This window comes from Pieris brassicae, chromosome 3 (genome assembly GCF_905147105.1).
Source record: "Pieris brassicae chromosome 3, ilPieBrab1.1, whole genome shotgun sequence".
NCBI classification, from domain to species: Eukaryota; Metazoa; Arthropoda; class Insecta; order Lepidoptera; family Pieridae; genus Pieris; species Pieris brassicae.
Genome location: NC_059667.1, coordinates 8,277,165 through 8,289,539, shown reverse-complemented (window position 1 = coordinate 8,289,539; position 12,375 = coordinate 8,277,165). Strand labels below are relative to the sequence as shown.

Below are 12,375 nucleotides of genomic sequence, written 5' to 3'. Positions count from 1 at the left end.
AAATGCAAATGCCCTGTAATGACGACGAAGGCGGATATTGTAGTACCGAAAACCTTGACTGTAGAAATCATTTACATAATTGTACATTTTGTATATTCTCCGACGTAGTTAGGTATGTGTTTATAGACAATGTGAAATTTATTATCTATGTACGTTTATAGATCAAGAAGTGCGTAGTACGTCATTGTTAGGATCGTTTAATTTGTTTTCTAAGTTATCGTGTTTCAAATTATATCTAGTAGTTGTTGAATCGAGAGAAATTAATTTAAATGTCCGTCGGCTTTGATAATTTGCATACAAGTAGATGTTGCCAGCCTTACACTTTATGGAATCACTGACTGAGTTAAAGTTGTCGTTCAATTTAACTATGATAGCAAATAATCGGCAGAGCGCCTCTGTGATACACCTTAGCAATTTAGAATAGCCTAGAAGAGAATTAACATCGGATTACCTCTTGTTTCATTTTACATAAAGAGCATGGCAACAGAACGTTGAATGTTTTTTCAACTGTGGACTTAATTGCATGTAATTAGGGTATAAAGTAGCTGTTAAATGTCACACTAAATACCAATATTTAAAACTAGCGGTTAAACCCGCTAAGTAATAAATTTTAAGAATGATTAAGTTTAGAATAACATTACCTAAAGAATGAAAAGAAAATTGATGTATAAAACTTGTTTAGCGACTACCATTTTTATGCTAAGGTTAATATTATAGATTTTATTTTTAATAAAACCAGAGCTTAATCTACCTAAAAAAACACATTTATACTGTAAAATGAAACAAAAGTAAGCCCGATATGTACTTGCGTCTTGCAATTAATGTTATTTGATTATTTATGGGTTGCCCCTGCGTCTCGAGCATAACATTACCGTTATAAATTATATATTATTGTATTTATTCACTTTATTAACATGTTTATTATGTATTTAATAAAAATAATTGCTTATTGAGTATATTATTTCCAATAGAAATGGTAATTAATTCCTTGACCCTCTTTGTGTTAAATTTAATCAACTTTTGACGACTGATAATGAAACGATAAGCGCGCGAGTTTATTCGAAAACATCGCGTGGCGTCATACTGACGCGTGGAATGCCATTAGAAATATGGCATTGTTAATAAATAAATGTATTAATGTGAAAACCCTAAATCGATGCCATAAAGTGTGTTTAACTAACGTAAGTATTATGACCGTTACTATAAACGCTACTTATGTTGAGCTTATAAATATAATGCATAACTTCACACTTTAATTGTATTCAAACGAAATAAATATCATAAGTAATTATAAGTGTACCTATATGATGTAATATTTGAAAACGTTGTTACACGGACACAATTTTTTGAATTGTGTTATCATCTGTTGCTAATTACAACTTCTTAGTTATCAGAATGTTATCAAGTTTGTAATATAAACAAAAAATACTATTTAATAGTTAATATTTGTATTAGTTAAAATACGTTTAAATCTGATAAAAAGTGTTTATAATTTAAGCGTAGTTCTGAAGTCCAAAGACTGTATATAAAATCTTGCTTAAATCAAATTGATTGCGGTATTGATATTTTAATTGAAAGTGTTACAAATTGGATTACAAATTAAGTATCTTTAATTTTTTTGTTTATTTAGGTCTGGCCCTCAGATTTCTGTATCTGGTTCATGATCAATATAATAGGCGAGTAGGAGATCAGCCTTCTGTGCCTGACAAACGCCGTTTCTGGGTCTAAGGCAAGCCGGTTTCCTCACTATGGTTTTCCTTCACCGTTCGAACTAAGTTTAAAAGAGCACATAGACAAGGTTTATTGGTTCACAGACGTAGATCGAACCTATGACCTGAGGGAGTGGTGGAAAGTTTCTAGGCAGTTCTTTTTGCCTGCCCTATGCCCTTGACTTGCGAACTGGTAGTAAATGTCAATTAAGGTTCAATTTAACATCGATTCTGTTGACGTTCATAAGTGTACTTGGTTACCTATATGAATAAAGTTATTTTGAGATTACGCCGCAAGCTGAAGCCACTAGACCATCATTGCTCTTGTTGCTTATAAACCGGAACTATTGAGCGATTGTTGTAACAAAACAACTACAAACGTACGTTCGACTCCCATACTTCCAAAAAAAAACCTTACTTAGAGCTAGATCATATTCAGAAACGAGACAGCTGTAAGCGTATATAAGCGAATTTTACGAGATGAGTGCTAATACAAACATAGGCAGACTCAGTATCTGCTTGTATCCTAGGTTCAATGTTATTCATTATGCTGTGTGCTAATAATAACTATGCAATAGTTACAATTGTTTACACACACGTTGTCACGGGATTAACGAAAAGATTCAGAGACGAGATGTGCGAACCATTACTCTCGTATGTTAAAATATAGCAGGGTTATGAACTAAAAACTGTAAAATATCAAGTGTGTCTATGCGTAAATTATGTCTTGGAAAATTAATTAATGCTTAAGCTTTTGCTGCATATATCACATGATGATAATTGAGACCGCGTATAAGAAATATGATCATTAAACCTTTTGTGTAACTGTATGACCATCCGTTAAGATTAAGTTAATTATCAAAAATAAGTTATATAATAGATAAGATTCTGTTTATTGACTTTAAAGATAGCGATAGCTTGTGTTCTTTTGTTTTTGATAAAACTGATTTTAAAACTATTTTTTGTGCACAAGTATTATTTTTAGGTTATCATTACTGTTAATACACTTTCAGCATGGTACAGTTACGGATTATTATATTTTATTCTATTGTTTGACCATCGCCCTAATCTCAGGAACTACTCTAAACCATAAATACTTTCCGTGAGTTTATTATGGAATATATTGGATTCGTCGTAATAAAGGCAAGTGCTCGCGGTACTCAGCTATGCGGAATATGACGAAAAATTTGTGCAAAATATAGTTGAACCTACCTGAAGAAAATAAGCATGTAATTTATTTGAATTACAGAGAATTCTACGACAATGTACTCGTTCAAATAGCGTAGTGATTCTAGATAAGAGGAAAAATAATTTACATAACATTGAAGATTTAAAAAGACAGATACATTACACAAATGTAGCATTGAAATCAGTTGCATTCAAATTATCTGATATTGGTGAAGGAATCCGTGAGGTTGTTATAAAAGAATGGTAAGAACTACATGAAGATATATTTTTGCATTCATTTAGCCAATAATAGCCAACAGGTGGCTCCTAATAATTTATGTTTATATGTAAGTTATTGGTGCCTGACACACTCGACACGCGCAAACGATATATGCTGATTTCTACACTGTTTACCTTTATTATATTCAAAATTTGGGTTAAACGCTGTGGCTTTAAGTAGCCAATAAAGTTTCTTTTAGTAAGTTTGTGTAAGTTTTTAAATACCTAATTTACGTATAGCTTTTGTTTAAAACTAAAAAAAATAACAAGAGAACTCATAAGTTCTAGCTGAAAGTATGCACAGTTAATCAAAACAAAGAATTGTAGAGTAACCTGCCACCGTGTACAATTCATAAACTAATGCTTTCGACTTTTCAGGTTTGTCAAAGTCGGCGACAAAGTGCAGCAATTTGACAACATTTGCGAAGTTCAAAGTGATAAAGCATCAGTGACGATAACTAGTCGATATGACGGTGTTGTCACTCGTCTCTACCATGAAGTGGATCAAACTGCATTAGTAGGCCAGCCTCTAGTTGACATAGAAGTTGAAGGAATGGAAGAAGAAGGTATATTAAAGATAATACAAATCTCTTTCTATCGCATTTACCATGGAGAGTTTTCAGAAGAGTTGTAAGGACTAATACCTGCAGCTGAGTCTCATCATCGGAAGTTTAAGCAGAATACGAAATACCATCCGTAATATCTCGACTTCCGTCCACAACTAAGCATTTCTTAAGGCACTTTTTGCACGCACACCACCACTTTGTGAAGCCATTGTCCATTTAAGTATTTCCGAAAAAAAGTTCTTAAAAGTCCGTCAACGCACTTGCGAGCCTTCTGCCCGTTTGCCTCATGTTACATAATAATGATGTTATTTATAATCATTGTTAATATTCCAACACTGGTATAAGCCATAAATAATAAACGTTATAAGTGGGTGACGTAAAAGTATGCTTCTACAAAATTAAAACAATTAATGCTAAAACTGCTGTCTTTGTTAAATTAAAAATTAAGAATCATCATTTTTTCAGTCTCATCAACACCAACAAAAGTTGAAGGAAGTATTAAGTCTGATGTCTCAGCTTCTTCGGTGTTAGATAATTCTAATACAAAAGGCAAAGTTCTTACAACACCAGCTGTTAGAAGAATAGCCTCACAGTTCCAGGTTAGTAACAATTCCTTTTCTAAATACTATACGTTACTTCCCCGTAGCTCTTAGACAGCAGCAAAGGTTTAAGTTTTTTGAAAGAAAATAGACATAAATTATAAATATTTTTTCTAATAGTATAAATATTTATTAACGTTGACTATATTATATATATAAAAGGAATCCCTATTTCCCTTGCTCACTGCATGACGGCTGGACCGATTTCGCTATGTATTTTTTGTTGTGTTTGGTATTGTCAGGAGAAGGTTCTTAAGAAAATTGTGCAAAAAATTAGAAAGTTTAAGAATACTTAACCACCATATTAAGTAATCCTGACTTTTGTTACGATAGCAATTTTTTTTCAGTGCTTTTACAATTCAAACTTTTTTGATATAACCTTATGGCGTTTGACATAACATTGACAGAATGCGGCAAGAGAAACAAACATAGAATGTTGTATATCATAAAGCATTAGAATAATAAACACTTTTTTGGAAATATTTTTTTAGTTAATTATATCAATATTGATAGTTAGGACAGGACACCGTCTGTCGGGTCCACTAGTTTTAATATATAACAGGGGAGAACCGGACTGGAGGCTCACATTGCCAGCAAGGCTCGCAAGTGCGTTGCTGGCCTTTTAAGAATTGGTACGCTCTTTTCTTGAAGGACCCTAATTCGAATTGGTTCAGAAATACATCAGTGGTCTTCATAGAGGTGGTGCACGGCAAATACTGCCTTAAGAAACGCTCAGTTGTGGAACGATGGATGTCGTGGTGATGACGAGATGATGAGACTTTTAAGCAGTTTTTTCGTTTAAAAAATTTTTTTTACAGGTTTATTAAATACTTTTATTACATGGAATTATTCTCATTATGTATTTTACTAAAACCTTTCCAGGTAAATCTGAATTCAGTCCCAGCTACCGGTAGGAATGGACGGCTGCTTAAAGAAGATATACTAGCATACTTAAATATTACTTCTGATAAATCAAATGAAGTGCCAAACCTTCCCAATGAACCTGTAGTTGAAGTTAAAGCAAAACCAGAAATAATACTAGAAGACAAAGTGGTCCCTGTTACTGGGTTCACTAAAGCTATGGTTAAATCAATGACGGAGGCTATGGTTCGTATTTTCTTTTCTGCAATAACTTAATTCAATAAAACCACTATTAAGGAACTAAAAAATAAGGATTTTTTATTCGAAACGTTACATATATTTTCATTGCTCGCTACATGTATTTTCTTCCATTTTAAATAATACGACTACAGTTTAGAATGTATTGGGTGACTGGTTTCCAAGCTAGGTTATAACCTGTGATAAGGATAACCGGGCTTCACCACGGCAAAGTCATACTGAGTCATAACAAAAAAGTACGTACAGGAGTAGGCAAACAAATTTAAAGTTATAAATCAAACTCACCAAGAGTTTAGTGTATAGTTTAATATATTATATGTAGTGATACCTACAACCTACGGCTACAATCGCTGCGATTACTTACCGTAAAACACGTTTACTCATTACGGCTAGATATATACTAATTCTCGACTTTAGCCTTCGGTTTAATCAATGGTAAAACGGTCGATGATCCTCCCTGGTCAGCGGAAGAGCGGCTAATTCCTTCCTTCCTCAATAAATTTAATTAAATCAGTTGTGCTACAACCTTTTTAGTTCTGGGCCTTAGATTTCTGTATCTGTTTCATGATCAATCTAATAGGCAAGTAGGTGATCAGCATACTGTGCCTGACACACGCCGTCGACATTTTGGGTCTAAGGCAAGCCACTTCCGACCTTTAGCAACCTTATTACATATTTTCTTATTATTTCAGAAAATACCACACTTTGGTTTTAGTGACGAATACAATGTTACAAAATTAGTAGAAATGAGGGAGACACTCAAACAAATAACCCTCAAGCGTGGAGTGAAATTGACATACATGCCTATAATTCTCAAAGCCGCATCTTTAAGTCTACTTAAACACCCTATTTTGAATAGCAGTTTGGACAGTTCGTGTGAAAATATTATTTACAAAGCAAGCCACAATATAGGCGTTGCTATGGATACGCCGAATGGATTAGTGGTTCCTGTCATAAAGGTAATTAATGAACAAGTAATTAAGTAAGTGTCAGCCCAAGTTAACACTAATGGCTGACTGGCACCCAAATAGCATACTCATAAAATATAAATCAACATAATTAGACTCCTTTAACTGAAGTACGCTATCATCTTCTGTCAAATCGTGTTTACGATGAGATGAAAAGAGACAGATCACTTCAGTGCAATCAGTTTAATTGGATTGCATTTGTTTGTATGAATAAGTTTTAAGGTGTATTCGCCTCCAATACATATAACACGTAAAAAAAATCCGAAATAATTCGAATGTTGATCTTTATAACTTCGTATACATAGATCACGCTTTTTTGTAAACTACTAACTGATATTAAACTTGACTGCGTTTTTACTTTTTATGTGACAATTTTTTTTTTCTCGGGTCCCGAAAGTTTGTAAAGTGAAGGTCGTTGTAAAACAATTATCGCTTTGCGATGGACTTGCCACAGACGTATCTGGCCCATTTTCCATTTATTTACACTTAAATGGAATTAGTTTTATGTTATCATATGAAATCTTATATGCTTGCCTAATTCAATGATATAACTGTGTTTCTTATATTTTATTAAAATGCATTTTTTCAGAATGTCCAAAACAAAACTGTATTAGAGTTAGCCAAGGAATTAAATCTCATACAAGAGAAAGGCGCGAAAGGTCAACTCAGTCTTAGTGACCTTTCAGGTGGAACTTTTACGATTTCAAATATTGGAAATGTAAGTAAAAAGCTCAAATAAAACTATTGTCCGTAGTATTCACACATGCTGGCATTTAGTTATTTCGGTTTCAATAGCAGTGTTTAAAATTTGTTGTTTCATATTTTTACAAATAATTAGGATGTCCTAAAATAACTTCACGAATTCGTGCTTTTAATCGAAACGGAAAATTAAGCAAAAGCAATAAGTGTTCTTAATTGTGGTAAATCATTGCTGCCGTTACTATGAATACGCAACAATAATCCAGTGGCTCTATAAGCCTAATAAATCTTGGGTTCAGATGGCTTTTTTCCAGATCATTTAGTGACTTAAATTTTAAGTAGATGATCAGCCTTCTGTGCCTATACCATACCGTCAATTTTAGGCTCTTAAGTACGCTGGTTTCGTCACAATGTTTCGCTTACAAAGTACGAGCGAGTGTTGTTTAAAAAATGTCCATTGCTGTACTGGTTCAGAGCTCGAATTCAGGTTTGAGAGGTGCACGCTGAAGACACATGGCCAACACTGCTTCACTAAAAATATACTTTGTAAAATATGAGTCCAACCTCATGTGAAACATTAAGTGTAAGATGGTTGTTTGATCTTTCACATGATGGGGTTATCTAAAATTTAGAAAGAATAATGGAAAATAAAAATTCAAAATAGAAGGAACACTAGATGGAAATACTAAAATAAATAAATTACAGGTTGGAGGAACTTACACAAAACCAGTAATATTACCAACACAAGTATCCATTGGAGCTTTGGGAAAGATTCAGGTAAAGAGAAATAAAGTTTCACGGCGACTTTCATGACATTTGCTACTTTAGCTACGGATTTTAAGACACGTTATTACGTCGTACTGATTTTAACAATATTTAACAAGCATTGGTGTATCTAAGTAGAACATATTCTTACTCAAATTAAGTTAAATAAAGTTTTTATTTTAGAAATACTGTTATAAAGATAGCACTCCTTGCTTTTATTTGTATATAATAATGATTTATATGCAAGAATATAATACAATATAATACATTAGAGTCATATCATTATACTCATACCTATATGGTATATTATAATATTATTATATGACTATAATATTATTTTATCACTACATCCTCATATTATTAAAATATATATTTACGTTATCAAAATAATATTAATTGTGTTTCATCATAATTAATAGAATAATATGTTTTCCGAAAGTCGATTTTTAAAAACTGAAAGGAATGTATTTGGTAAATTATTATAAACATTGATTGCCATACAAGTAATTTTGGTCTTCTAACATTGTTTAAGTGTGACTTGTGTTACTTTTACAGAAATTACCGCGATATGACGAAGAGGGAAACGTGAAGCCTGCACATATCCTAACAGTCAGTTGGTCCTCTGACCATAGAGTAATTGATGGAGTTACCATAGCAAGATTCTCAAATGACCTCAAGAGTTATTTAGAAGACCCATACCTCTTACTTTTGGATCTGTAATTTATTATGAATGTCTTACTAGTCTTTATGCCTTTCATAGAATTGTAAAAGTTTATTAAAATAAAGACGCCATCTTACAGGCTTAACAAAGAATATATAAACTGTATAGCAAAATTAGCTTAAAATTAGATTCTAAATCGGAATTGTGAAGTGTTATGCTAGTTGCGATTGCGTGGTGTTTTTTTTATTATTCACAATTCCACAGCTAAGAGCTTGTAAAGAATGTCAATAGGTTGATCAAGTGTTTTCAGAAATCTTTAAATTGAACAAATTCATTGCTGGTACTAAATTAGGTTCTAAAACGAAAAAGTTTGTTAAATTTTCCATTTTAGTGGTGGGAAGAGCGTAAACATGTAAAAAATAGCCACATTTTTTTGAAGGCAATCCTATAAGGGTTACGAATAACATATAATCAGTCGATTTACATAGGATTATATGACAAACTATCGATAAAGGTGATTTTTTTAATAATACACCATTCCCAATAATTTTCTGACGTGTTCAAGTAACGCGTAAACATTTATTACCAGAAATATAAATTCATAAATAAAATTTTCCGTATTGAAAAAGATTTTTATTGTAAAAATAAGCTTAAAACATTATCGGCGTAAAACTTCAAAGCGTGTAACTTTAAAATAGGCAATAGTCCATTCGGGTATACTGCTAGGTGTGTATTCGCGGTGAAACCGAGCAAAAATTTCAGTAAATATCAACGCATCTATGTTGTTTATCGGCGCCCATTTCAGGGCTAGAAAGGCCATGTCGACGTCACAAAATTTCTTATCTGCAACGAAATATTAATTAAATATCTTAACATAAATCTGTAACGATTTTTGAATCATAATAAAAGGCGACGACCAATATATTGTACGCTTGTTCGACAGAGATTACTCCATGAGGCTTAAATATTGACTCTAAATATCTTTGCGATTTAATAGCGTCTTTTAATAGCTCTTTATATTAGCAGATTACGTGATTTCAAAAATCTTATTAATGTTTCCTCTCCACCGTAACACCGCTGAAATGTCTCCGTGCCTTGATAGAGGAATGCCTATTTGGGTCGTCACAGAGGCTCACGTCACGCAATAAACAAATGGCAAGTCTACGTTTTTATATGAATGAAAAATACCAGCTATCCGGATAAAATAGACTTTCCGAGGCGATGAAATCTGAATATCTTTATGGTTTAAAGCCAACAGCGCCCTCTGTTTCTCGCCCCAGTTACGATCAAGTTCACGTATTAAATTCAATCGCGCCGGCTTCGTGAGAAGACCATTCAGTTCACCGAGTTGACCTTCACTTATAAGGTGTGTTATACGACATATAGCCTGTAATTTTCACAAAATAAACAAAACTGGAAACTTCTTTTTCGGCCTCATTCTTCCTACTTTTTAGGACCTTGTAGAAGTTGTCAGCTAGGCAGACACGTTTCTCTTGTGGGGTCTCTGGTAGAGCAATCGATAGGCAAAATAAATTAGTATATTTAAAAAAAATATTTTTGTTTCATTAAGTTCTGTAACACGTTAACAATCTTTCGCGTTCTGAAAAACTATGGTTTTTTTGGTATGTATGGTTTAGCTTAAAAATATTTTTACAACAAAAATTGTTAACCTGTGTCGTTCCAAATTTAAAATCCTTTTCCCGGAACGTCGAGTCCCAAACTCGTCTTAAAACAATAAAGTCGATTTTAGTCATGAGCCATGTGAACGGATTTTGTAGGAGTATCAGTTTTGGTATCCGTTTATTTTTCTTATTAGGCCCTCTTCGGCGAAACATGGACAAGTTGTTAAGCAATTCGAATCTCCTTGAGACCTGCGGTTGCTTTCGCCCATTATGCCGTCTTTCTTCCAACTGCTTATATTTTATTGGTCCCTGGCTGCACAAACAGCGGATTGATTGAAGGTTGCACGTGTATAGATTCGTAGAAGATTTTATCAACTTAGAATTTTGTGCGAACGGCGTTGCAAGTGACCAACATTGTTTCAGTAATATAATCTTCGAAGCTATCATCTGTTAACAATAGAAATAAATATTACCACGAGCCCATGTAAGAACTTGCTGCAAGTTGGTGATCGCTATGATTCTCTATTACAGTATTTTAATAATGTAAACAAAAACATTTATTAACATTTATTTCCCAAAAAATATCCAAACCTTCTAAGTCTGGGCCTCATATCTATGTATCTGTTTCTCCTCAAAACCTCTCAAACGTTATATGAGCTAACTAACAGACAGCTACATTATAATATGTGTGTGTTTGAGGGAGTACGAAATAAAGTTGATTTGCCTATTATGTAGGGCAGTGCTGGCCTAGTGGCTTCAGCGTGCGACTCTCATCTCTTAGGTCGTAGGTTCGATCCCCGGCTATGTACCAATAGACTTTCTTTCTCTGAGCGCATTTAACATTCGCTCGAACGGTGAAGGAAAACATCGTGAGGAAACCGGCTTGCCTTAGACCCAAAAAGTCGACGGAGTGTGTCAGGCATAGGAGGCTGATGGCCTATTAGATTAACAAATGATCATGAAACAGATACAGATATCTGAGGCCTAGACCTATAAAGGTTGTAGCGCCATTGATTTTTTTTGCATATTATTCTTACACCGTTGGTTAGTGTGACGGGGTCGAATGTTAGTTGGGATTTTTGCTTCAGTATGATTTTGGTTGTCTTATTGTGGGGGGTCGCTCATTACATATAGTACAATTATCTGAGTTTTATTTTTAGACCTACGCTTGGTGAGGGCGGATTTCATTATAATACTATACACAATTACGGCAATAGAATAAAGGAACTTAGGAGCCATTTTTAATTTTCAATTCAACTTACAATTATCACCTTGCAACGGTTTCGCAATAAGCAGATTCCCAATCTTTAACACTTACATGATTTTACCTTCATTTTTAGAATTTATTGTAAATATAAGACGAAAAATTTTGATAACTTACATACTAAATAAATTTCGACAGAATAGACGCCGACGGTACATCAGTGTCATATTTTAAAAGTAGGTTTTATTGTATGAAATCTCCTATAACTGGCAAATGAAGGCTGTACTGTAAAATGATAATTTAAATTAAATAGGACTTTTTTCCTTTGATCAATAATATCAATTAATAAGTAGATATATAATTTATAATCGGTCACATTTCATTCATATCACAAATATATCTAATACCAGCCAAAGGGTCAAAATCGATGTTAATTGATTAAGCGACCAGCCGAATATGGATGTGCTGCAGGGCAGTATTCTCGGTCCTACACTGTTCTTATTATATAAATAATGGGCTACGAGCCGATGTACAATTGGCAGCAGACCAACATCCTAACTATTACCCTCAACATATAGAAATATCTCGCTTTTGCACAATGATCGTACCTTCTACCACCCCTAAACTTATAAAAAAGCACACACCTGTTCTTCAAGTTTAGGCGTTGGGCGTTCAAGTCGATCAGTGCTTAGCTATTGTGTTTGTGAAGTTAGCAGAGCACTTATCAGCAGAGAAAAAAATAAATAGAAATCTCGTTGTATATACAATAGTCCTATAGTTTCTGATACTTTTTAGAAAGAGTTCTGGACATTTCAGTCCAGAAAATAGTATTTGACAAAAGCGTACAATGCTCTGCCAGCTTCCCGATTAAAGCAGATAATTGTTAATGGATTTCGGAAAATATGGTCTCATTAAAACAACATAATACATTCCATTCCAATAGCTCCTTATAATTATTATCCAAAAAGAAAAAAAAATAACCTATTTCGGAAAAACCAAAAAAAAATACTTTTGGGT

The 12,375-nt window shown here is 33.5% G+C and overlaps 2 protein-coding genes across 3 annotated transcripts; one reads left to right on the top strand and one right to left on the bottom strand.

The window, feature by feature from the left end:
• The first annotated feature begins 1,056 nt into the window (after nt 1–1,056).
• Nucleotides 1,057–9,160, top strand: LOC123707249 (lipoamide acyltransferase component of branched-chain alpha-keto acid dehydrogenase complex, mitochondrial). Of its 2 annotated transcripts, none has more exons than XM_045657137.1 (9): nt 1,057–1,181; nt 2,959–3,140; nt 3,534–3,721; nt 4,187–4,320; nt 5,203–5,427; nt 6,132–6,398; nt 6,997–7,125; nt 7,812–7,883; nt 8,427–9,160. In XM_045657137.1, the coding sequence occupies exons 1-9, from the start codon at nt 1,110–1,112 to the stop codon at nt 8,589–8,591; spliced, it is 1,434 nt and encodes a 477-aa protein (XP_045513093.1). In that variant the 5' UTR covers nt 1,057–1,109; the 3' UTR covers nt 8,592–9,160. The 2 variants fall into 2 exon arrangements, with proteins under 2 accessions (XP_045513093.1, XP_045513094.1); XM_045657138.1 differs by lacking the exon at nt 1,057–1,181 and adding an exon at nt 2,689–2,852.
• On the bottom strand, nt 9,151–11,571 carry LOC123707250. Its single transcript, XM_045657139.1, has 4 exons — nt 11,417–11,571; nt 10,203–10,601; nt 9,721–9,919; nt 9,151–9,375 (listed from the first exon to the last, which is right to left on the bottom strand). The coding sequence occupies exons 2-4, from the start codon at nt 10,599–10,601 to the stop codon at nt 9,191–9,193; spliced, it is 783 nt and encodes a 260-aa protein (XP_045513095.1). The 5' UTR covers nt 11,417–11,571; the 3' UTR covers nt 9,151–9,190.
• Nucleotides 11,572–12,375: the final 804 nt, after the last annotated feature.

Bases quoted from the DNA above. Each gene is read 5' to 3' on its own strand.
- LOC123707249 (XM_045657137.1), top strand. From the start codon at position 1,110: ATGGCATTGTTAATAAATAAATGTATTAATGTGAAAACCCTAAATCGA. The intron at 6,399-6,996 runs GTAATTAATGAA...GCATTTTTTCAG, and splicing joins TAGTGGTTCCTGTCATAAAG to AATGTCCAAAACAAAACTGT. The intron at 7,884-8,426 runs GTAAAGAGAAAT...TTACTTTTACAG, and splicing joins GAGCTTTGGGAAAGATTCAG to AAATTACCGCGATATGACGA.
- LOC123707250 (XM_045657139.1), bottom strand. From the start codon at position 10,601: ATGATAGCTTCGAAGATTATATTACTGAAACAATGTTGGTCACTTGCA. The intron at 9,920-10,202 runs GTTAACAATTTT...TGAAAATTACAG, and splicing joins TTAAATTTGGAACGACACAG to GCTATATGTCGTATAACACA. The intron at 9,376-9,720 runs GTATTTTTCATT...ATTTCGTTGCAG, and splicing joins CTATTTTATCCGGATAGCTG to ATAAGAAATTTTGTGACGTC.